Below are 25,644 nucleotides of genomic sequence, written 5' to 3'. Positions count from 1 at the left end.
TACACTTGCTGCCTACAGCCCTTAGGCAGAGGCCCACAATCATCTATATGAGATGACCATTGGGGCATATGAGGAGCAGCTAAAGGGGCTCAGCCTGGAGAAAAGGCATCTCAGAGGGGACTTTTTCTCTCTACAACTCCCAAAAAAGAGCTTGGAGCCAGGTAGGGGTTGCTCTTTGCTCCCACAGAACAAGTAGCAGGACAAGAGGAAACGGCACCAGGGGAAGCTTAGATTGGCTATTGTGAAAAATTTCTTCCGGCACTGGCAGAGGCTGCCCAGGGCAGTGGTTGAGTCACCATACCTGGAGGGATTTGAAAAGTGTGTAGTTGTGGCACATGTTGAGGACATGGCTTAGTGGGGGGCTTGAATATCTCAAAAGCATTTACTAACTTAAAGGGTTCTATTAGTCCGTTGCAGGATGGACTTAATTATCTTCTCTCCTGCAGGTAGGAAAAGATAAAATGGCAGAAGAGGAGGCTGGTGATAAAGCAGACAACAGCGAAGGAACAACTGCAACTTCTAGGGTAACATATTAATTACAGTTGCTATCTCTAATGTTAGCAGTAACACGGAGCACAGTAGGGAGTCCCTCAGAACCTCCAGTGATTTAATGGGGCAAAGAACGGGTTTGTTAATTAATAAAGATAATTACTGCGCTGTCGCTGTCCGTGGTGCTGGAGGTGTCCCCTGAGCCCCCGGGGACGAGCCGGGCCCCGGCGCCGGCCGCGATCGTCTCATTTATCTGCTCTTTGAAAACACCCGGGCAGGTGCACACCCGGTGGGAAGGGCCTCGAGCTTCCTGTGTGATTTCAAGGTTGGGAGGGCTCGTAATAGCTGAGAAAAAAGTGAAAGATGCCTGCAGGGCTAGCTAGAAAAATAAAATGATTCATCCTCAGGCAGGTTTTTGCATTCCAGGTCTAAAAGAACTATCTTAATGTTCGTAAAGTACCTTAACCCTTCCCACACATATTTGCTATATTATTTGTCATAAATCTGTCAACTGCAATTTTAGAAAGTTAAAGTTAAGAAACTAACTCAGCTGAGATCCCTAGCCAGCCATTTGAAATTCGCTTTCTTCCAGAATGTCATAATACAGTAAAACTACCTCAATGGCAGGAATATCCATGATGAGAGAATTCACACCCTTCTAGCTCTGGGGAAATCCAACCATGAGATGGGAAACCACAGACTTTGCAAGTTTCACTGTTATCGAAAATAATTTCTTCTAAATTGATGACTTGCCAAAACCTTTTCATGCTCTTAGACTTGAAAAATTGGATGACTGTAGTGGATAAAGAATTGGCTGGATGGTTTTAGTAACAATGGCAACTGGTTGGCCAGTCACCTCTGGGTTGAATTGCAATCCAAGGAAAGGATAAAGGAGAAGACTCAAGGTGTAAATACAGCCTTCAAAGCAAGGTAAATTTAAAAAAAACCCCCACAGGTACAGAAAGCAAGAAGCTTTGAACATTAACAAAAGGAAGGGGGGCTTCTGCTCCCAGTCAAACAGACAGGGATATTTTGGAGCTGGGCATGTTGTGGCTTGATATGAGACAAGCTCACTTGGCAATATAAAGCTCCAAAGAAACACTGAGAAATTATGGAAACAATTCAAATATCTTTGTGATCAACACAAAAGGGAAGCTGAAATAGCATCCTGAATAGGTATGATCTTTATTTAGCAGATTCTTGCATTGATTCCACCAATAAATGCTGAGTTTCGTAAGGAAAAATGATCTTTTAAACATCACAATTCTGCAATGAAACAATAAAGAGAAGATAAGGTTATAATCATAAGAAACCAGAAGGGTAGACAGTGCTGCTACTGGAATCTGAGGGAGTGCTGAGTCACTCTCCTTTAGGTGCTGCCATAGTAACTATTTACCATCTGGTTGGGAAAGAGGAGAGACTGAAAAATCTGAAATAAAAATCATGTAAACCACAGCTTGAAATATGTTTCATATGCTTTTAAAAATATTTAACAAAATGGAATATTTCTGAAGTTTTTTTATAGTGGTGTTACTTGGGGCAAGCAGATTATATTGGACTATTGAATAGACACAAATGTATTCAAGCAAGAAATAAACTTATTTCTTCCCAGCTAGGCTAATGTTATTGTATCTAATTGTGAGAGCAAGTAGGAACCACTTTGTATTCATGGGGAGGTGATAAAATGCCTGTTCTCTATAACCCAGCCCGGGCTGTGATGCAAACAGAAGATGGGGGTTCTGGTAGTTTTTTCCTCATGCTGCCCTCTGCTCTTCTCTGACTATTAGGAAGGTCACTGCTGGCAGTGGCCTTAATATCTTGGTGGCTGAAGGTCCTCTGCAGGAGTGACGGCTCTGGTGTAGTAGTGATTTGGGATGCTTCTGTGAATCATAAGATTTTGGGTGGTTTCCTAGCATGGAAAATTTCAGCATTATTATGACAGGTGTCTGTCACCTTGACACCTCCAAAGGCGGAACATCCATTACTATTACACCAGTAAGTGAGAGCACTTAAACTGCTGTTGAGGTGGGGACAACTTCAGAAAACTGTAGGTGGGCCTTTTGAATAATCAGTTTAGCCAAATTTGCCTTGGGCTGTAGTTACAGAGAAGCAAAGAGCTAGCAAAGGTTTTAAAGTCAAGAGTTAAAGAAAGGTTTATGAGAACTCTGCAGAGAGGCAGGAAGTTTGTGTGAAACACAGGAAGTCACTTGCCTTTTTTTAATCTGTGTAGAGCTTGGAGGAGCTGCTGCAGGAGATGCTGAGGTCAGGAAAGCTATGCTTTGTAGAGCATAGGCAGACACCTTGCAGCTCGCCAAAGCAAGGGCATGAAGGTCCAGGTGGGATTTGTCATGCCAATGATCTTCACTCTTATGGTAGATGAATGGAAGGTGTTTCCAGGACTCATTGTGCAACTGCATATGCAGATCTGTTTGCATAAATCTTAGTGAAGTTCTGGGAGCTGGTACTCTTCAGCCAGTTTCCTCTGATCCCTCAACTTCCCTAAGGATGTATTATTTTAAAAGGCCTCAAAGATCAATAGATTCTGGATCATAGAACATTTTGGGTTGGAAGGGACCTTTAAAGGTCATCTAGTGCAACCCCTCTTCTGTAAGCAAGGGCATCTTCAACTAGATCATGTTGCTCAGAGCCCTGTCCCACCTGGCCTCAAATATTTCTAAGACAATTTGTTTTGTTATATCAGTTAGCTTCAGTATTGTGATTTCCAGTTAACAGATTTCAGGAGCCCAGAAGCAAGGCTCAGTAAATGACACTGGTGGTTCAGGGAGAAGTCTGGGCTTGCCTAGACAGAGGAACTGTAGGATCCAGGTAGCCTGGAGAAGATGAGACATGCTACAGCCTTGCAACACAAAACTTGCCACAGGGAGGCAAGTAAAAACTGGGGTAGAAACTTTTTTTTCATTCTCAAGAAAGAGAAGGCTGTAGGAATAGGTTACAAATGCTCTTGAGTAAAATAAATAGTGCAGTATTTAATCTATAATCTATCTTGCTCTCAAGCAAAATAGATGGCAGTAGAAATGATTTTGCCAAGTCCAATTTATAGCTGGTATATTTGATTTTATGGCACTTGAAGGTGTAGCTGAAGTCCCAACTGCTTTAGAGGCATTTATTGTGAGAATTGCAGTCTGAGGAAGCAGTTACAGTTCTCTTTGGTTTCCAGCTCACTTGTTAGAGTGCTTGATGATGCTTTTCTGCCTTGAGACCGTGACTCTTGGAAGACAAATAGCCCTTGACTAAACTGGACATGGCAATTTTATAATAGCTTTCAGGAGTGGGCAGTGGTGACTCTAATACAAATTACATCAGGTTTAATCAGCTGCTGGGCTTCTGTACACAGGAAGTTTTTTAAAGTCCTCATATTGAATCAGAAGGAAACCACATGGTGAAAAATTTTTTGACATGGAAAAAAATTCTTCATTTTCATATGCTTCATTTTCACCTTTAAGAAAACCAAAAGCTTTTATCTGCAAAGGAACTGTGACCTTCACAGCTGTAATCATACCTGAACTAGTGCTAATTCCTGGTACAAGCAGGGAATTTTATTGGTGTATCTTGGTCCATGTTCCCAAAGAGTTAAACAGCTGCATGTCACAGCTTGGAGCAGGCAGTTCTGCCTGCTGTGCAGACCTGCCATGTTAGTGACTCACACGGCTGAATAAAAAGACAGCGTCTCTTCTACCCTTTGGCACTCCCATCCTGTTTACCCCACTGGCACTGTGATTCCCAGAGGGATGCAAGACGTGTTCTCACCACTGGTGCAGCACTTTTAATACCTTCTTCTGCAAAGCCCTTAATGTACCGTGGAGCTGGGATGGACATTAGTTTTTTTACAACTAGCTTGTTCAGGGAACAGTCAAGAACACAAATCTTCTCTTCTCTCCTCTCTCCACATATTTAGTATCACACACAGCTTGCAGCTTGCCTCCTTTTTTTTTTTTTTTTTTTTGTATAAGTGGCCCCGAGCTGTGTGATGATGAGATGTCTAGCGGCAATGCTGAGCTGTCTCTGCTGATTGAAGCTGGGTGTGTTTCAGCATCTCTGATGGTCGTGTGGGTCACCGGCCAGCTGCAATTTCACCGGCCAGAGGTGAAAATAAAGCTATAAAGGAGTAAGTTTCTCCCCCTCGCTCCCCCCGCCGCCGCTCATGGATCCGAGGGGGCAGGGATGCTCTGACGAGCATCCGCGCACCACCGCCTGTATAGCCCCTTTTACGGGGGATCTGGAGGGCTCGGCAGGATGGGGAGAGGAGGAGGGCTGCTAAAAACACCGCCCTCCGCCGGGGGAGCGGCGGGCCGGGCCGGCGGGGTGTGCAGTGAGCGCCGCAGTGCGCGGAGCGGGGCGCGGGGGCCGCGCCGCAGGGATGCTCGCTCCGCTCCTGGGCTTCGCGGGCTCCGGCTGGCTGCTGCTAGGTGAGTGCTCTCCCCCGACCCGCCTCGGTAGCGGGGGTTTGTCCTTCTCCCCGCCTCTCTCCCTGTTTCCCGGCTCCTTTCTCCACAGCGGGTGGGGACCCGTTCCCCGCCCTGGCACGGTGGTACCGGCCCGAACCCTCCGAAGCGGCCTCTGGGACCGCGATTCAGCTCCCCCTGGCCCTCCCTGCACCGGGATAAAGGGTATTCCAAGCTCTTTAAAGGGAAGAGGCAGGCGGGAGCGGCACTCCGCATGGGGATGGGGATGGGGATGGGATAAGCTCGGCGCCATGCGTGCGGCGGAGAGCCAGCACCATGAGCCGCTATGGCAGTGGTGCAGAGCGGGATGCAATTACATAATTCCTCTCAAACAGTCCTGCTGTTTATTCCGCCAGTCCGCCTCTGGTAAATTTGTCGGGGCACTTTGTTTGTAGTGGGTATCTGAAATAGGGCGGCGCGCTTGGAGGGGTGTGTGGGTGTTGAGAGCTGTTGGGCAGAGGGTGATGCTGGATCCCATTGTTTTGTGGGCAGGCAGTGACGATTCCAAGTGGGTCTGCATTAGGAAATTCTTGCAAGTCTGAAACAGGAGGATTTCTGTAAGGTACTCAAAGGTTCATCTTGAATTGATCTACTGTGCTGATTTGAAATTGAGTCCTTTAAATCTGTGCGAAGTGTCTTTTCTAAAGAAAGGTAATGTTCAATGTCTGTGCTATTTCCCCCTTTATCAACAAAGAGCTTCCCTCTACACAGGCAGACTTCCAAAGAGAAGAAGTATAAAGGGGAAAATTATTTTAAAAGACAGCATCTTAGCATCATTAGGTAAATGTTCTGAGGGGGAGTGTTGAGAACAGAAAGATTGTAATTATTTATGTTCCTGCCTACTTGCTATTCTTGATTATGAAAAAGGATGTTTCACACTGGGGGAAAAAAAGAAAAAAAAAAAAAGGAACCTAAAACTTCTGGCCTGATTTTTGCCTCTGAAAATATTCTGGTGGCTCTCATTAAAGGCAGTGGCCTTACAGCTGCTTATATCAGCAGCTTGAATCAGCTGTTTTAGAACTGTAGCAAAACTCATGCAGTGAAATATGGCCCAGAGGGAATTACATGGGTGAAACAGAAAGGAGGACTTGGCTGGGAAGCTGTGGGCAACTGTTTGTTACTGTATTTTGGGCCCCAAGGCCCCAGGGACTGCTCTGAGCCACCTTACTGGTTGCACCAGGCTTGTTTATGGCAACAGGAGGAGAACAGGACTGACTGGGAACAGGTCACCTGTGTGAGCTCCTACCCTCAGGCCTCCACATCCACCCTGCGGTATTGATTTCTGTGCTTCACATCTCAGTGTTTCTGCTGTGTCCCAGCTCCTGTCTCTTGTGCATCTGGCTATCCCAAGGTGTGTGTCTGGGGCCTCACTTAATGCTATGCTGTCTTGGTTTGAAAGACAGGAGTCTGCTAAGAAAGGCAGAAGCCTCCCTTGGAATGGCAGATGCAACCCCCTTCCCTCTGAGCTACTACAATTTTGAAATCAAGGGGCTTTTAGGCAAAGATGTGGGAAATAGGAATAACAGTTCTTTACTATTATATATCTATATGTGTATAACCAGTCAAACAAAACAACAATAACTATGGCAGTAACAGCAAACAATCACAAACCCAGTCCCAGCCTTCTCGGCTGTCAGGCCCTTTCCCCTTGGGTGCAGTTCCGCTTGCAGCCAGCAGGGGTGCTGGCGGCTCCCGGTGAGCAGGGCAGGTGCGATGGTTCCCCCGCGGCTGCAGGGGGCGCTCCGGAGCGAGCTCGGGGAGCACGCGGCACTGGTGGCCTGCCGTCCTGGGAAGGGATGGAACAAAAAAGCTTCACAAACCCCTGGGCAGCCGATCCCGGTGTCCAGCCGGACCCTCGGGAACAGCAGGCTGGAACAGCAGGCTGGAGCGGCAGGGACGAGCACAAATCCCACGGGGGCCGACGAGATGTATCCAAACGGGGAACCCCCCGGAGGTCTGGGCAGGCAGGGCGAGCAGGGCTACAACTCAGCGAAGGCTCGAAGCAACTGCGGGGCAGGGCAGCCACAGCCCGGCTCCCAGCGGGGCAGGGAAGGCGGGCTTGGGATCCTGGGGCTTCTCCAGCAGAAGGAAAAGCAGCCGAAGAAAGCAGCCTCCCTCTCTGTCCAAATGCCAGAGACCCAGGCTCACACACCCAGGTGAAACAAAAGAGTAGCCAGCTCTTTTGTTTTTCTTAACTACCCAGCCATTTGTCCCCCTAGCAACAGAAAAAAAACCCCCCAAAACCAGGAGAGCTCCTAAAACCCCAACACATGCTCACTTTATTTTAGTGTGGACATGACTTTAGCCCAATGTTTCTGTCTGCAGAATAGGTGCCCTCAGAAGACAGACGTGCTGTTATTGCCTTTTGCAGTGGCACTGAGATGTATGCCACCACAGGTTATCTCTGGGAGATGGATCCCACCGGAGAGCCACTGGCTCTGCCTGACCTGGCAGTGTGGCACTTGCTCAGCCGTCGAGCAGCAGCTGTTGCTCTCACGTCTGGTTTTGGCTTTCTGGTGGCCCCATCCCATCAGTCACTGCTCCATGTTGCAAAGGACTCACTGTGGCTATGCTGACTTACTGAACAAGGGGCTCCTTGGCCATTACAGCCCAGTGAAGCATTCTTCTTTAATTCAAATTAATTTCTGGCACCATTAGAAAAGTTTTAACAAGTTGAGAACAAGTCTATAATTTTCATCTCAAATTATAGTAGAAGTCAGTGAAAGACAAAGCTAATTATTTCCTACTGTGCAGTCTTGGATGATCTAATGGATGCAGAGAGTGGTATAGTAAACAAAACACAAACCTAATGACAAATTCTCCCAGGGGTCTGCACATTGCTGGTTTAATTGAAGTGGTACAAGAATTCACCTTACTCCTTGAATCTCTGGGATTTTCCTACTTTTACTCCTCTGCTCTTCTCTTTCATGCGGCTGCAACCCTAAGCCTCTTGCCTGCACTGTCAGTCCTGCCTTACAGAAAGGAAGTCTTTGTTCTCTTGCCTTCTGGCAGCAGCTGGAGGCAAGGCAGGCACCTGCACTCGTGTGTGGAGGCACAAGAAGGGAAATCTGCCATCACAGCGTCCCTTCCCACCAGCACCAGTGTGTGAGAAATGAGACAACTCTTAAAAAGATTGATTTATTGAAAACAGAAAAATTGAAGAATTACAGAAATTAGAAAAATATAAAAATTTGGGATCCTATGGCTCAGTAGATGCTATGCCCCAGGAGCGCAGGGATGTGAGATCTTCTGGCTGAGACAGCACTAGACCTCAGGCAGAGAAAAAGGACTTGCAGTGCTGGGCTGACTTTAAAAAAATTACTAAAAGCCCCTTAAAAGGGGTAAGGCTTTGAATGCCCAGCACCGACGTCTCCCACAGCTAGTCTGGAGAGAGCAAGAGGGGAATAGAGGCCCCGCCTCTCCACTTTGTCCTTTTTATAGTTTTTGCGCCGCCCACAGCCCGCCCTTTTGGTCCAAAGTGATTGGTGCTTTCCCTTTGATGGATCATCTCCATCCACCAATGGCTCATCGTTGTCGGGGGGGGGTGGTATCAGTTGAGATAAGGGAATACAATGCCTTCATTAAAATTCAGGTATTCAGGCTGCCATGGAGCTTGCCTGCAGAGTAATGGCTCTGTAGCTAAAAATAGCTGCTGGCTATTAAGACTGGGTGGGGTTTTGGCCTTGGAATCAGAATGCAAGTCCAACACATCTCAAAACACTTGTAAAAGTATACAGTAAACACAGGACAGGTAACTCTTATGGTATATAGGTGGTTTGAAGTTTGAGAAGGGGCAAGTTTGTGATTTTTAACTGGGAAAATTTTAACTGGGAAGTGTGCAACTCTCTTAATAAACTACTTTAAACAATTGAAAACACTGATAATGGAACTGGATTTTTGTACCTGGGCTGACGGGTTAATTGTAACATTCAATTTAAAAATAATTAACTCAAAATTAATTAATTAAAGCACTTAATATGCAAAGACCAAGCACAAATAGGGATTTCATGTATGACAAGTGCATCTCCAAACATTTCTTAGTGCATGTTTGCAAAGGGCTGGGAGGTTCATCTGGGGTCACAATAGACTTGTACAATCCCACTCCTGGTCCTGGCTCTTATGCTGTGACACAGGAATCCTTGGTGATGCCCTGAAATTCAGTTCTCTGGATAAGACATGTTTTCTGCTATGCTTTGTGTACAGAGCAGATGCCCAAGGCTGCTCAGCCCAGCCTGTGGAGTGCCAGGTGCTATACAGGAGGCAAAGCCCATGGTATTTGTTGAGGTATATGTAGTTGCTTTTATTCTCCATCCCTCTATTACTGCTCCACTTGAACGGTTACTAGATACTATCAAAAGGAAAGAGTAGATGCATTTGGATTTCCCTGCTCCCTCACAGGAAAAGACAGGACATAGCAATTTTTCTCTGCTATTCCGGACTAATCTGGACATTTATTTGATTCTTGTCTCCACAATAGAATTACGGATATTACAAGTATATTCAAGTAATAAAAATAGGAGAGAAGCTTTGGAGACAGATGGTAAACTGAATTAACTGAATACTCTCAGAAATAGGAAAGCTGACTTGGGAGTGAGCCAGAAACAAAGAAATACAACATTATATCAGTAAGGGTATAATTGCCCTTTTGACGTCACCAAACACTGCAGAGCACCAGAGGGTTTAAACCTTTCATTGTGAGTACATTTCTGAGAGCACTTTGAGAGAAATACCAGCATTTTCTTCCTTCATCACTGCACAGTTGCAATCAGCACCTGGATATCCTGTAGGTAACTGGAGGCAAGTCTGGGTGAGATGGAAAAAGATGGTAGGTAACCTTTTGATGGGTTCACAGGCATCCAGGGCAGCTCTTTTCCCATGGCCTTGTTCTTAACTTTGTTACATTATCCCATGGCCTTGTTCTTAACTTTGCTACATTATTTCTTCATACAGACCAAAATAAAATAACTTAATCACCTTCTTTCTGATCAGAAATCAACATGAAAGGAAAACATCTATTAATTCATTCTTTTATTTTTAAATGCTCTGAATATGTTCTTTGGGGGTGGGCCAATACAAGTAATGAGGTTTTTTTCATCACTGCTATTTCTATCTCTTGTGCTAGTGTGCAAAGCCAAAGCCCTGCAGGTCCTTGGCACTGGGGACCTGTCCCCGCAGGGCTGCGGGTGCTGGGAGCAGGGACAGCCTGGAGGAGGGACAGCGCAGTTTACTGGCTGCTTCATCCTCTCACCTCTTTTCCCACTGAGCAGGAGGGTTTACAGAGCTTGGGAACCCAGATACCCTCTTATCCTCTGAAACCACTCAAATACAGTGGAGAAAGGTGTATCAGAGGGCATGTGGCTATAAAAAAAAAAATAAATATGCTTGAAATATACATGTAAAATCCATGAATCCCCAGCAGGGACACTCATGCTCCTTTCCATGCTCTCCTGCTATGAGCCATGCTTGGTTCTCCAGGAGCTTTTCTTTCCAGACATGCTGATTTAGAGTCTTTGAAAATCCTTTTTGTAGACTTCAAAGAACTGAGTGTTGATACCATACAGCATGATACAGGGAAATGTTTTGCTGGGCTTGGATTGATTGTACAGTGTGCCACCAGGACTTACTGATGACCAGTCACTTACTGTGTCAAAGCCTCCTTGCACCATAAACATTGTCACAGAGCCTCCAAGGTGGCCTGAAGCTGCTGGGAAGGTGGGCAAGGAAGCAGACATGGGGCTTTGCCTGATTCTGCTTCTTCCTACACTCTGTATATAGGTAAAATTAGAAATATTTTACCATCCTGCTGGAGACTACACTATGGAAAACACGGTAGCTGGTGGTGAGAAAGTAAGACACCGACATGAGCAGTGATTTTTAATCAGGAAAGAGGTTCAAAGCCACAGGGGTAGTTCAGTACCTGTGAGCTGGTCCCCAGCTCCCTGCTGCAGCCACACATCAGCACCCTTTAGTCACTTGTGCTTTTTCTTTAGTCACTTGTGCTTGTGCTTTTTCAAGCAGTGATGTAGCTACAGCATGTAGCAGATACTTCGGAAAAGCATGGCTGAAAATGCAGCCCCTTCTTGTTATAGGCTGAGTCCACAGCAAGCTTTTGGCAAGACCCCATGGTAATTTCCCCACAACCCCCAAATTAGTGTTCACTGTCCCTCAAACTCCCCTGTCAGCCACACAGGGGTTTTTCTGTCTTCTGTGTTGTGTGGGATATTCCACTCTCATAAACATGGAAAGAAGCTAAATCCAATCAACTTGTCCAAGTAATTTTCTTCCGTACCACGAAGAAAGTGTCACTTGCCAAAAAAAAAGTGTGTCATTCAGTGGAAATCACTGTTTCTCTAGGAAAGCCTGAGTTCAGGGAGGAAAAGTATTTTTATTCAGACCTGTGTGCCACGGTGTTGCAAGACTGCAGCTCACATTTCCATTTGCTCAGCAAAGCGGCTTCAGTTGTAGATACAATCTCAGAGACACCATACATGAACTGTAGTGAGGAGTTTCCACTCAGCACTGCGCAGTCACGCTGCAAAATCTGTGCTAGATGAGTTGGCCTCCTTGAGAGTAACGGGCTCCAAAGGTACCTGGGGGTTTTTAGGTGGCTTTTCTCACTGAGGTCAAGTGTGTCACCTGGCCCAGGAGCAGCAATTCCAAATGCTGGGTTATTTGGTAAAACAACCTTAGCAAAGGTTCCTTTGTCCACTGTTGCCCATGGCAGAGGTGGGTGTTTACCAGTGTAAATTCATCTTTTAGTGGCCAGATTCCAAGAGACCCTTCACTGCTCTCACTGCTGAGATGATGGCAAGAAGTCCCACACCTGGGAACAGACACTTGGGTGCTCCACCTGGACACCAGAGTTTGTGTTTTGACCACAGAGGAAGGACAGCCACACCAAAGCTATCAGCCAGATCAGTCTCTACAATGGGACCTTCTTCTGTGCCAGAAGAGGTTTAGGCTAGATATTAGGAAAATTTCTTCATGGAAGGGGTGGTCAGACATTGGAGTAAGTTGCCCAGGGAAGTATTGGAGTTGTCATCCCTGGAAGTGTTCAGAAAACATGTAGATGTGGTGCTTGGGGATGTGGTTTAGTGGTGGGCTTGGGAGTGCTGGATTAACCATTGGACTTGATGACCTTTGAGGGCTTTTCCAACCATAATGATTCTACGATTCTGTAATTTCTAAGATACAACTTTGGGTCAAGAAGGAAAAGTGCTGAGGTGGCAGGGACCTGGTGTGTGGTGCCATGTCAGCTGATCCTTCCACAGAAGTGTGACTCTCTGTGCTATGAATACACTTTCATTTGGGAAAGTTCTAGAAACTACAAAATCTTCCAAGTTTCCTCTCAGATTTGCTTGTTTAGATGCCAGCATGATGTCTCAGCCAAGCTATTCGTTTTTCCCCGATGTTTTCCAGACAATGGCACAGCCTCCTCTCTGGGACAGGTGCTCGTGTGGCAGATCTCTGCCCCACCCTGTCTGCTTCTGGGGCTGTGCTCCCTCTTCAGCCTGGCATCTTTAGCGTTTGGAAAGGATGGGTTTTTCCTGCTGCTGAGAGCATGGGCAGTGCATGGATGGGTGCAGAAGGCACCATCGCTCACTTTGGGCTGCTGCTTGACCTGTTGTTGGATGGAAAACTGCACAGCCTTCCCTTCCTTTCCTGGGCAAGTCACTGCATGTGTTCATGGCCGAGAATCAAAGGGGCTGAAATGACCTCTCCTTCTCTCACCAGCCATTAGGAAATGGAGACTGAGTTGCTCCCGTGCACAAAGTAGAGCAGTCCCTGGGCTGTGCCCGCCCATGTGGGCAGTGATGGTGCCCAGGGAGGGATGGGGACTCGGGAACAGCCTCCTCGGGGAAGGACCTACACGTGCCTCTGCATGGCAAGGGTCAGAGCCCCACTCTTCTTTGTCTCCAGAGCAACAAGCAACTCCTTTCCAAGGGCTATGAAATCCCTAAAATCAGCTTCAGGAGCCATACAGACATCGCTGACGTCGCTGTGACCACTGGGGTGTCCCACTCACTGCTAGATAGCCTCAGCCGAAAGCCAGAGCAGGGAAAGCACTGAGATTGAGACGTTTGCTAAACTGGGATTCCCTTTTTTTTTTCTCTCTCCATGGGCAAGTATGAGCTGGTCAGCACAGGAACCAGCACTGAGATTGCTAGACTGATTTAATTTACTTTTTTGTTTTCCTCTTTGAAAAAATATCTAGAAAACTGTCAATCATTCTGCTGAGTGAGTTGAAAGCGATCTAAGCACTGAAATTACAGAAGATGTGAATGATGCAGACTTAGTGTCTTTTCTGCAGAAAATAGTACTTAGTTATAACAAGCGGAAAGAATATTATTTAGTTTGTTGTAAGATTCTGTGCAATGATGGAGAAAAAAAGACAAATATATTAGAACCCCTTTTGAAATGTTAAATGTACTTTATTTAGTATCTCCAATTGTCCGAGGTTAGGATTTTTTATTTTTTATTTTTTTTCTTTCTCTCAGGGATTTTTCTCCCATTTGTTGTGTAAGAGATGATAACGACGATACTTAAGAGAGACAAAAGATGTAGCCTAGAGGGTGCAGCTGGCTGCAGCCACTTAGTTGGGGGGTTTTCTCTTGGGAAGGGCAGATATACCACGAGACTTTGGCTGGGGGGTGAGGAGCTGGGCTCCTCCCGTGCTCTCGCTCTTGGCATCGGAGGGCAGATGGCCGGGCTGTGGTTGCTGTGGGAAGAATTCGCCGCCACCACGGGGTTCTGTCTGTCATTGCTTCTCTACTGTGGGTGAGCCTTTGCTCGTAAGAGCAGCTGTTGAACCTTATCAACACCCAACCTCACTGGGCAGGATCCTCACCATCTACTCAGGTGCCCCAGGGGAAAACCCGGGACCCCAAACCCCTTCCCCCTCTGGAGGGAGTGTCTCCCGGCTGCTTTCGGAGCCCAGCTTCTGCTGCACAGCCGCGCTGTGTTTTGCTGCTGCTTCGCGATTTTGCTATACTTTAGCCCGACACCCAGCACCCGCCGAGATCCCCCGCGGCTTCTGCCTCTGCCACCGCTTACGGCTTAGTGCTACACTTCAATTTGCGATCCCCGGAGTCTGCTCGTCCCTGCCGTTCCAGCTGCCCTGAAGTTCCTGCTGCAGCCCATTTCGCCACCTGGAGGGGCACCAGGACCAGCTGCCCCTGGGGGTTTGCAAAGGAATCCCCTTTTCTCTCTCTCCCGCGGGCCCGCCCGCCATTCCCCACTGCACAGAGGCGGCCGAGCTCGCACCACAGCGCCCCCTGCAGCCGCGGGGGAATCATCGCACCCGCCCTGCCCGGCCAGGAGCCAACAGCGCCCCTGCCGGCTGTGACCGGAACTGCACCCACGGGGAAGGTGCTCGACAGCCGAGAGAAGGTTATTGTTGGGTTTCTGCTTTTGTTTGTAGTCGCTGCTGTTGGTGGTGGTTGTTTGCCTTGTTGTACATATATATACTAGTAAAGAACTGTTATTCCTTTTCCCCTATCTTTGCCTGAAAGCCCTGTAATTTCAAAGTTATAATAATTTGGAGGGATGGGGGACACATTTTCCATTCCAAGGGAGGTTCCTGCCTTCCTTGGCAGACACCTGTCTTTCAAACCAAGACAGCAATACTCAGGTAAAACCATTCTCTATAACTCCAGGTGATCTAATTCAGAATTATCTTTTCTTCAGCCAAGTGTTCAAATAGCTGAGAGCAGCTTGTGAAAGGTCACCTAAGTTGTACCAGTGTCCTGATGTCCCCTGAACCTTTGTTCACTGTGGATCTCCCTTGTACACCCCACTCATGTTGGTACAGGGCAGGGACACCTTCCACTAGACCAGGTTGCTCCAAGCCCCATCCAAACTGGTCTTGAACACTTCCAGAGATGGGGCAGCCACAGCCCCTCCAGGCAACCTGTGCCAGGGGCTTACCACCTTCACAGGGAACCAGGGTTTTGAGGTGGAGGAGGAGTCATCCCCAGTGACCTCCTCCCTCTGTCTCCTTGGAATACCCAAGTCCTGTTTTTTTTTCTGCCTGAAAAGGATCTTTTTGTGCCGCCTCCTCCTCCGGCCCAAATCTCCCACAGCTGAGAGGCTGCTGAGGGTGGTGTGATGCTCTGACCTGCCAACAACAATTCAGGGCTGTGTTTCCTTTTGGAAAACGCATTTGCATATCCTCTATTCACTTTATTTGGTTAAATATGTTTGAAAAGGCAAAAGCTCTGGGTCATTGAGGCTGCGGAATGAGCCTCCTCCATCTTAACCCTTTGGAACCTTGCTCCAGCATCTTGGAGGCTTAAAATATCCAGAAAAAGGGATTATAAGGCTGTTTTTGCAGCAGGTATGGGGAAGGAGGCTGGAGATGGGGAAAGCCCTAACAAAAGTCAGAAAAAATGTGCCATATACCTTTGAAATAAAAAGTCACTTATATGCAGCCACAGACGGACTTGCAGAGAGTTTGCAAAATTTAGCATGGACAGAACTGTCTTCAGGGTGGCTTGAAAGTCCCTGTGAAAACAAGAGCAAAAGCAAATTACAGTAGTGTCAGGCACAGAAAGGTGCAGGGTGCTGCAGGGTGTGGGATCAGCAAAGGGAACTGCCTAGAAACAAAAATAGAAATAACCTAATTGCTTCTTTAGTTAACAAAATAAATAAAAATCCCTGAAACAACAACAAAGATCCTGAAACATAAACTGTGTGTTTAAAAAACATTCAAACAATGTAACTGCTTGTTATTAGTGTCAGGAGATTAAATACCTCAGCGAGGTATTTAATTTGGAATAGTTAAGGACATCTCAAATCACAGCCCAACCACAGATTTCTCAAAAACCCTCCATGAGATGATGCCAAACCCCTCCTTTTCCCTCATTTCCTAGCACAGTGCCAGGCCCTTGCTGCCAGGGGAGCTGGATGTGGGATGTGGTTGGGGTCTCTGGCTGGTGGGTGCCAGAGTGCAGGAGGGACCCCCTTGGACTGGGCCAGGACATGGCCCCCACACCTCACTGGTGTGCTGCACCCACCATGCTCAGCTGCAGTGTGGGGACTGTGCTGTGGATGCCTGTTAAGTGTTTTGAGGATGACAGCTGGGAAGAGATGCATAAGCAATAAATTCATCATCCTGGGTTTATTTTTGTTACCTTGCCATCAGTTGGCATCCCTGCAGTGTAAGGAAATTGAGGGCTAGAGGGAGAGGAGGCAGAAACACTTGCCCAGTAACGTCATATTAATGTTTCTAATTATTGAATTAATGCTCTGTTTGTGCTGTATGCTTCCTTCCTGCTGCTCTTTGGAAGTGGTCAAAAATATAGGCTGTATAATCATAAAAGCATAATATCTGACCAGAAGATACAGAAAAGGAGAGCACTAAAAAGAAACACAAGGCAGTAAATTTCTCCTTTCTTACACATTATTTGAATTAGTGGCTATTTTTTATTTGTACTTGAGGCATGATTTTCCATGGATGGACCTTCAGGAATGTAAAGATTCTGTTGGTAGATTTCTGTTCTGTAACTGGAGCTATCATTCTAGTTTATGGGAGTGTCCTGAAAATCACAGCAGCAGCTGGGGTTTTTTTGAGTTATCCTCAGAATTTTGAAAGGCCAAGTGGGACTCTTCCATAGAGAAATGGAAGCTCCCTGGCTATCTCAGCTCTGTGTGGTTTCCTGGTGGTACAGCCTCGTTTAGCTGCTCTGATGACTCTACATAGAGTCATAGAATAGTTTGTGTTGGAAAGGACCTTTAAAATTCATCTAGTTCAACCCCCGTACAATGAGCCGGGACATCTTCAACTAGACCAGGTTGTACCAAGCCCTGTGCAAGCTCACCTTGAATGTTTTCAGGGATGAGGCATTCACAGCTGCTCTGGGCAACCTGTGCCAGTGTGTCACCACCTTCATTATAAAAAACCCATTCCTTATTTCTAGTCTGAATTGACCATCTTTTAGTTTAAAACCATTACACCGTGCCCTATCCTGTATTCTCCTGGCTATAAGCAGCAATGTTTAAAATTCAACCTTAATCTGTGTTTCTCATTAATTTTGATAAAGTATAAAAGCAGAGAAAGATTCCATAGGTTACTCTTTTTTATAGGACTCTTTAACTTTCCATTTGGCTGGGAGCATTAAAAGCACTGTGATTTCCTGATATATCTTTTTTTTTTTTTTCCTGGATGGGTCAGGTCTCAGCCAAATCCCATAGAAGTCCTTTAAAGTCTTTCCATTGATTTTACTGGTCGTTGGGTCTCACTGGGCTTTAGACTGAGCACAAAAGGTGAAGTCTAATTGTACTAGTATAAACATCCCTGCTACTTAATGCTCTAAGGTGAGGGGCAGTTTGAGCAGATTTCTACAGAAGCAGAAGTCACCCACATCCTGGTTTGAAGCTCAAAGGGTTTTGTGGCTCCTGTTGCTTTGGCGGGGTGCTAGATGCTCAGCATCTCTGCGCTCAGCCCCACCAGCCCTCAGCTTTCTGTTCTGCAGGGCACAGCTCACACAAATGCAGGAGGATCTGAAAACAGACTTGAACTGTTCTCTGTGCTTCCATGCCAAAAGATCTCAGAGCAAATCCCTGTTTATGGAGAACTGTGTGCTTTCTCTTGGCTGTGAGTCCAAAAAATGAGGTTGTCTTCCCATAAAGCCCTGTCCCCATCACTCTGCCCAGCAAATTACCTGGCAAAAAATCCTGGGGCAGGGGGAAAGCTTTTATTCAGTATGTTACTTAGAGTATGCTTACATCATTTTTCCCTTTAGGTAGGCAGTCCACGTCCAGCTTCCTCCCTTTTTTCTCCCTCACCTATCTCTGATGATTGTTTCAGAGAGTGAGTCCCTATACTGTACATATGTGTAATGAAAGCAAGACAAGAGAAAGGGAATTACTGCTCAGGGTATTTACAGAGGAAGTAAAAGGGTGTCATGGGTTGGCAAAGCATAGTCCTGGAAGTGCAAAGGGGTGCTTACAGCTTCCTCTGTGACCTGATAGAACCTATCAGCTGGCCAGTTTGAATATGGACAATTCTTTAAGCCACTTAAAGTTGTGACCGCCTCTGTGATCCACACTTAAGAATAGAAACCCTGAGGCAGACTTTCTCTCTTGTTTCCGGTGCTCGGACAGGTGGCTCCGGGCCCCGTGCAGGGGCCAGTGGGCCCGGCCCAGGCCCTGCTTGGGCCATGGCCATCCTGGCCGATGGGCCCTGTTCCACCTGTGGAACCCCCCCACTGCCTTGCTGTGGGCAGCTGGAGTGGCTTGGCTCCCCCCCTTCTCCACTTCGATAAGCCACATTCCAGCTGCAAGACCGAGGTGAGATTAACCCTTTTAGTGCTGTGAAGAGCTGAAAACCTGAGGGAAGAGAAAGAGGAGATGCTTAAAACTGAAATTCTGTTGTGAAGCTATGATATGTCAGAGTACCCATTGTAATTTCATGAAGATATGGGGGGTGGAGTTTTCAACTCATGCTTGTGAGCAAAAGCACCTGTGCTGAGATAGGCAGATGCTGACGCAGCTGTAATCTCATGAGAAGTTTGGACAGGGAGAGATGGACCAGATGAGGACTTTTGCTCCAAATGGGAAAGGAGAAATTCCTAGAGATGCTCCTAGAGATAGTCCTAAAGATGAAGATGAGGAAGACCCTTTGCTCCCAGGGAAGGAGAAGGGCCTCTGTTCTTAGAGATGAAATGCTCCCAGAGATGGGTGAAGAGAACTTTTGTTTATGAACAGCTCAACCTTAAAATTGTACCCCAAAAACCTTCAAGAGTGGACCCTCGAAAGCAGTTGTGGGAAAAGCTGCAAGTCGGGGGAAGGGACTCACATGCGAGCAGAGAGACTCCTCTTCCTAAATGGACTGAACAAGGTTATTATGGAAGTGGTAAACAGACTGAACATCTTAAGGGTTGTCTTTTTACATTGTCAGTGGGAGAAGGGAGGAAGGTGGGGGGAGGAGAAGAGTTCTGAAGGTGTGGTATTTTTTTTCCTTCTTTTAGGTCTGTTAATATTATATTCTTTCAAGTTTGGTGGCTGCTTTGCGTTTCTCCTAATTCTTATCTCACAGAAGATAAACAGTAATGAGTATCTTGGACCAAACCACTACAAAGGGTCAGCCTCTACCATGAAACACATGTTTTACTGAGTCTCACCCCCTATGCTGAGGGTATATTGCCCATGGTGAGCTTCATGGTGGTAGGCAAGACCAGCCTTTACCCGCAGGAGCTTGAAAGAAGAGCTCCATAGCCCAGTATGTTGTTTTTAATCCGGTATTCATTTGAAATCAGTATTCCCACATCCCCTTTAGGGCATTGCATCAGGAACACAGATGTGCTGAGACTGTGGCTACCGGCACTGAAGCTCCCAGCCAGCCCAGGGCTGTTCACACACCTAAAATATTTTCCTGACTACAAAGTTTCTGTCAAGCTGTCACTCATAAAGAACAAAGGGGCAGGAATCTGAGTTGGTGAATATTGCTGAGGTCCCATTTAGCCAGCAGTGTGATGCTGATTTGCACCTGCAGACCACTCAGTCTAGTACTCCCTGCCCTACCCGGCAATTTGATGAATTAAGCCTGATTGCAGAACACCCCCCGTGTGACCCAAAGGAGTGATATTTGACAAGCTTGCCTGAAATCTCATTAAGTAGTCTCTTCATTCATGGGTATTAAGTGTTCTTTGAGAATTCTCCACTATGCACTCCAATATCACAAGTGGAATTTAGGACAGGTCAGACAAAAACTTTATTAACTAGGGTAATAGTGAATGTTCATAAAGCCTTTCTCCCTCTGCTCTCCCCTTTTCTGCCAAGCGGTTGTGGAGATCCAGCCAGGAAAAAAGGGACTTGAGGAAAACAATAATTTCAGTGTTAATAAAGCCAGATATCCAGCCTCTGGAAGGACAGACCCCTCAAATGCCTTCCTAACAGCAAGAGTCCTAAGCAGGAATTGAACAGTAAATAATGACCAGTAAATAAGGTGATGATAGGGAGCAAGGGCTCCCAGGGGCCCAGGGGTGGCACACCCGTGTTATCTTTGCTCAGGAGTGGGGAGGTGGAAGCTACCAGACACTGTTGGCTTTCAGTTGAAAGGAATGTTCTTGTAGTTAAGAATATATCTCGTTCAGATCTCTCAAATGTAAATGTTAGTAATTTACCATGACAAATGAATTTCAAAGTTCTGGTCTTGTTATTTTCAGTGTAAATTAACAAAACCTGGTTTGGGCTGAAATACCAGGGTGTTGGGTTTTTTCTTGTAATATATATAGCAGTATAAGGATGATGTTGGCAATAGTTACTCTGTTACTATTTTATTGATTCAGGTGATTTGTATTTATTCTACTTGACCATCACAGAATGTTTTGAGTTGGAAGGGACCTTTAAGCTTACGCAGTTCCAGTCCCTCTGCCATCAGCTGGGACACCTTCCACTAGACCAGGCTGCTCCAAGCCCCGTCCAACCTGGCCTTGGACATCCAGGGGTGGGGCATCCCCAGCTTCTCAGGACAGCCTGCTCCAGTGTCTCACCACCCTCACACAGAAGAATTTCTTCCCAGTATCTAATGTAACCCTGCTCTCTGTCAGTGTGAAGCCGTTACCCTTTGTCCTGTCACCATCTGCCTATTTAAATGTCTGCCCATATCCGACGTCTGAAGTTTCTAGTTCAGCAGACCAGAACTGGTGGCACAGACTTTCTCAGGGTCAGAAACTTTCTTTTATTATGACTTTTCCCAAAGGAAAAAAAAAAGCTGTTTCTAATTTTAAACTGTGCATTTGCAGGTAGGCTTTACAGTTTTGCACCCAAAAGCCTTGCTTTGAGCCTGTAATCATCCAGTATGACAGGGATGTGCGAAAATACTGCAATATTCAGGAGCAGAGGGGGTGGGGTTTTCTTCTCTGGAAGGTGGCTCTCACGGGCAGGATGTGGAACCTCAAGGGTTACAGCGGGCATCGCTGCTGCTGCTGCTGCTGCGCTAATACAGCCTAAGCCGATATTAGCCAAGCTTAACTTCTTTCAGCCGTTTGCAGATGGGAGGGGGAGGGACGCCCTGGAGTCAGCAGTTCTGTACGGGGACTGGGAAGGCAGAGCCCCAGCTATGAGCTGACCGGGCACCGGGGGCACCGGAGGGACTGGGGTGACCGGCGGATGGTGAGTCCAGGCAGGGGTTTCATTATTATTATTGCAGTGCGTGTGAGGAGCCCGGGGGAAATCCGAGCAGGATCCAGGAGCTGCGCCCGGGCAAGGCTCGGGTGGGTCAGGGAGGACCTGGGAGGCTCCAGGCGGGACACCCATCCCGGGGGGGCTCCGGGCGGGTCCCGGGGGTCCGCAAGCTCCACTGCAGCCGGGCTCCGGGATGCCGAGCAAAGCAAAGTCGCAAAAAGCAGGGCTGCGGGAGAGCTGCTGTGCAGAGGGACCCCGGTGCTGCTGGGGGTGGGTGGGCTCGTTCTGCAGGGGGCGATGCGAGAGAGCTCGTGGCGGCCGTGGGACAGGGGTCACTGGCACGTGGCTTTGGTAGTTTCCTGTTGCTGCGGGTGTTTCCAACAGCCTTAATAGGGGGAAAAGCTCCTGCCTAGCTCTGGCTGGAGTTCCCAGCACTGGAGACAGCAGCTCCTTAGGTCCCGCGTGGGCTGCAGGGCTCCAGAGTGCGGAGTGACAGCCTTGGTAGCTGGGGACCACCCCAGGCACCCCTGGGATCAGTGGTGAGGGCAGCTCTACCAGCACCCAGCCACGTGTGGGGGCAAAGTCACTGTGATGCAGAGATGAAGCCTGGCGTCTGGGTTCTTCCCTGGAGGGCTCTGCCCCTTTGAGTTCATTGCCCCAAACTCTTGACCCTACATATTGGGTCTCGTTTCCCACAGCAGGAGCTCTGTGGAGCCCAGCATGCTCGTTTAGTTGTGGTTGACCTTGAATCCTGTGTTGAGTTCTGGGCCCCTCACTCCAAGAAAGACATTGAGGTGCTGGAGTGAGTCTAGAGAAGGGCAATGGAGCTGAGGAAGGGTCTGGAGCACAAGACTGATGAGGAGGAGCTGAGGAAGCTGGGGGAGCTCAGCCCGAAGAAAAGGAGGCTCAGAAGGAACCTTACCGCTCCGCAAAGGAGGTTGAAGCTAGGTGGGGAGGTTGGTCTCCTCCCAAGTAGAGGAACAAGATGAAGTGACCTCAAGATGGGCCAGGGGAAGTTTAGGTTGGATATTAAGAACAATTTCTTCACCAGAAGAATTTTTCAGCTCTGGAAGAGGCTGCCCATGACAATGGTGGAGTTGCTATCTGTGAAGGGATTTAACAAACGTGGAGATATGGCACTTTGGGACATGGTTTAGTGGCAAGCCTGGCAGTGCTGGGGGAATGGTTAGACTCAATAATCTTAGAAGGCTTTTCCAACCTAAATGACTCTGTGACAGCCTGCTGGTTTCTAGGCTTTCTGTGTCTCAACTTTCAGCCATCCAGACTTCAGTGTAGTCTCTTTGCAATGTATGTCTCTGCCTGAGGGATGTCCCGGTGCTGGTGACAAAGCTTGCTTTTGCCAAAGCTATGCAGTAGTGGTAGGTTGCAAGCATTTAGTGTACTGTGTGATGTTGTTCCTAATTCCATGCTGTGCATTCACACCTTCCTCAAGCATGAAACCATGAGCATGCTCCATCCACATGGGAAGAGCCTGCTGCTGTGTTGGGTGTGAGAGCTCATGGGGGTGCACCCTGGTGTCAGGGACAGAACATGAAAACCTTATTTGTAGCCATGAAATCCCCTGTCTGGACAATAGTGTGGTTTCTTGCTTGCTATGTTGTGATGTTACGTGCATGTTGCTGGTGCATCCCATCCTTTGACATGCTGGGGACAGAAAGGGTTGGGGATGTGAAGAAAATGGGAAGATAGTGCTTTCAGTAGTTTCAGAGACCCTCCTGGAAGGTGCGGGGTCCCTGCCTGCTCCTGGAGGGGTACTGTGTGGTGGGTCAGGCATGGTCCCAGGTACAGCTGCAGAGGTGGCTGTGCGCATTGTGGGGCCTCCTTGGAAAACTTTCTGCACCCGGGCAGTGAGAGTGTCCCTAATGCCATGGCCCTTTCTGCAGTAATCACTCTGGTTTTACTGATCTCATGCAAGAGAGAAACGTCAAGTTGTGTTCCTTTAAAAGCATGGTGATACTCTCGTGCACAGATGAGATTATTTTGAGAAGCTCTGGCTGTTTGCAGGCAGTGTGTTTCAGTTCTGACCGGAGGCTACTGGCACAGGGCGCAGGCAGGCAGAGGGCATGGCAGGAGCCAGCAGGTCTGTGCAGTGGGCAAGGCTGCTGCATCATGCTGCTCCTGCCCCAACTGCTGTCCCTGCTCCTGTCCCCCACTTGCAGTGGGAGGGGGGAGTTGCTTTCCTTTGGGTTTTTGGCACATGGCCTGCCTCTTTATTTTCTTGCCCCTTACTGCAAGGTTGACAAATAAGCTTTGAACAGCTTTCAAAGCTGCCTTCAGTTTCTGGTTTGTTTTGGGATAAAACCTGGAGCAGATTCAGGCAGTAACATTCTGTGTGCACAGGGTCTGGATAAAACTCTCTCCACATGTACTTTACTTTTGGGATCCCCTCACTCCTTCCCATCTGTGCAGACAGGGTCCTTCAGAAAAGCACTACAACTACAGGGCCAGGTTGGATGGAGCTGTGAGCAATCTGACCTAGTGAGGGGCATCTCTGCCCCTTGTATGTGGGATGGTTGGATGATCTTCCATGTCCCTTCCAACCCATGCCATTTGTGATTCCATGGACTTGCAAGGCACTTTCTTGGTAATTAACCTGGTCTAATTATGGTCAGCTTACTCTAAGAGAGGGATACAACTGCATTTGTTATAGTTAGTGACACTACTGTTACTTTTTTGTGAGCTCCCATTTTCGATGTCATTTTCTCGTTTCAGTTTCCAGTGTGACAGTTGTAACACTGTCCTCATGGGCACGTGTTTGACACAGAGCTGGCAGAGCCTTTAATTCCTCTCCTTTTTCGTATGGTTTTGCTTTAAATGCAGTAAGTATTGGAGCTCTTCAAGCTGTAAGATTGGCATAAAGAAAAATGCTCCTTCTAATAGTAAAGGTAGTGTTTAGCTATGATATGGCCCAAGCTGTGAGGTCTCTCTCTACATCTGCAGCAGAAGATGAAAATCTGTGGTGTGATAATGCACAGGCAGCATCCTGAGACAGCAACAGGCCAGATTTCCAGGATCTTCATGGCTGGAGGCAATGCCAGCTGCAGTCTGGCCTACTTAGCCCTGCTGTGAACACTTGCTACATAACTGCTGATATTGCAGAAGGCAACACAAAATTGAAGTTTGACCAAGTGTTTTGGTCCAGTCTGAGCTGTCAGAGAGACAATGCTAGCACCTGGCTTGGAAGTGGTATTAAAAACATTCCTGTTCTCCCCTATCCTCTACAGGACTAACTCCGGGTATGCCACTGTGTCATGTCTTAAGCATTATGGAAGTTTTTCTCTTACAAGGTTGTTTAGTTTTCTGTGTCACTTTGGATGAAGCATTCCCATGCTTGCCTGAATGCAACTGGCTGGCAGGATCCTCAGAGTGTTATTCAGAAACCACTTTATTCTGGTACTGCTGCCAAAAGAAATGGCAGCAGTGAACCCAAAAAGGTTTGCAGCTGGATCAGTACCCCTGGACTGGTGCACAAATACCTGTGCTGGTGCCTGAGGAAGGCAGGGTAGGTGTGGGAGTGATGGAAGGGGCAGATGGTCAGGAGGACTCCTTGCCCTGGCAGGCCTGGAATACAGTGGGGCATCCCAGCCTGTGTGGGCTCCACCGAGTTGTGCTCTAACTGTGGGTAAGGGAGTCGTGCAGGGAGGACATTACCCTACCCTGGGACCAGGATGCCATCTGATCATGCCAGGTGGGGATTTGCTTGTAAACTAACCACTTTTTCTGATACTATAGCAGGACAGTTAGTTCTGTGCCAACAGCCATGTGCCCCAGTGTGGGCATAAGGCGAGGGGGACCCTCATGCCCCTGTCCAGCAGTGTTGTCGGTTGGGGTCATCCATCCCACTCTGCCAGAAGCCAGCAGGAATTAGATCTGTGCAGTTTGTGCATGCAGCAGGAGAGCAACCAGGGCCAGGACTGTCCCTTCAACCATCCCTGTATCACTGTGACCAGTCTCACACAGTAACCCTCCAGATGCAGCCAAGGGCAGGGTGTGAATGGTCATGGAGAGCTGGGAACTGGCAGCGCAGGGATTTGCCTACATGTGTGTCCTTGTCTGGCAGTGACCTGATGTGGGGACAGCAAAACCAGCCCTCAACAGCCAGGGCAATGCATGCTTGTGGACCAGCTTCTTCCCTGCCTAGCATTTCACCCAAAATCTCCTTGCCTCCACCCAGCCATGGGCTAGGGGCTTTGTAGAGTGAGATGGCCACAGAGGGCCTGGCTATGGCATGTTCATGTGGAGAAAATGAGCCGGACAGTGAGCTGAGGAGGGGAGTACACCCCACGTGGGTGCATTGAAGGGTAAGTCCCCATGTGGTCCCTGCACCTCTGCACTGCCCAGCACTGACACTGCTGCAGAGCCTTCAGGTGACTGGGGTTCTTAGCTGGACCAGGGCCTCTACAGACAGTACTAAGGTTTATTTAAATCCAATATTTAAAGGTGAACATAAAAACTTTCCCTGGGAACAAGCCATCAAGCTCTTTGCAAAGCACCTTCACATCTCTGCTCTGCCAAGCCAGCTGTCAGGGGTTCAGCTAGCTCC

At 47.6% G+C, this 25,644-nt stretch overlaps 1 protein-coding gene across 8 annotated transcripts in view; it reads left to right on the top strand.

The window, feature by feature from the left end:
• Positions 1-25,644, top strand: part of ACSL6 (acyl-CoA synthetase long chain family member 6) — a 104,066-nt gene that overhangs the window by 37,386 nt on the left and 41,036 nt on the right. For 2 of the 8 annotated variants that reach the window (XM_032124823.1, XM_032124822.1), the window contains exon 1: positions 4,806-4,916. In XM_032124823.1, the coding sequence (XP_031980714.1) occupies positions 4,868-4,916 (49 nt within the window). In that variant the 5' untranslated portion in view covers positions 4,806-4,867. Of the gene's footprint in view, positions 1-446; positions 525-4,518; positions 4,616-4,804; positions 4,917-5,444; positions 5,515-20,929; positions 21,069-25,644 lie in introns of those variants that run through there. The other 6 variants (XM_032124821.1, XM_032124817.1, XM_032124818.1 and 3 more) reach the window with 6 other exon arrangements.

The sequence above is a fragment of the Corvus moneduloides genome, chromosome 15 (assembly GCF_009650955.1).
Source record: "Corvus moneduloides isolate bCorMon1 chromosome 15, bCorMon1.pri, whole genome shotgun sequence".
NCBI lineage: Eukaryota > Metazoa > Chordata > Aves > Passeriformes > Corvidae > Corvus > Corvus moneduloides.
The sequence above is the reverse complement of the archived record's forward strand: the minus strand, read 5'-3'. Positions and strand labels throughout refer to the sequence as shown.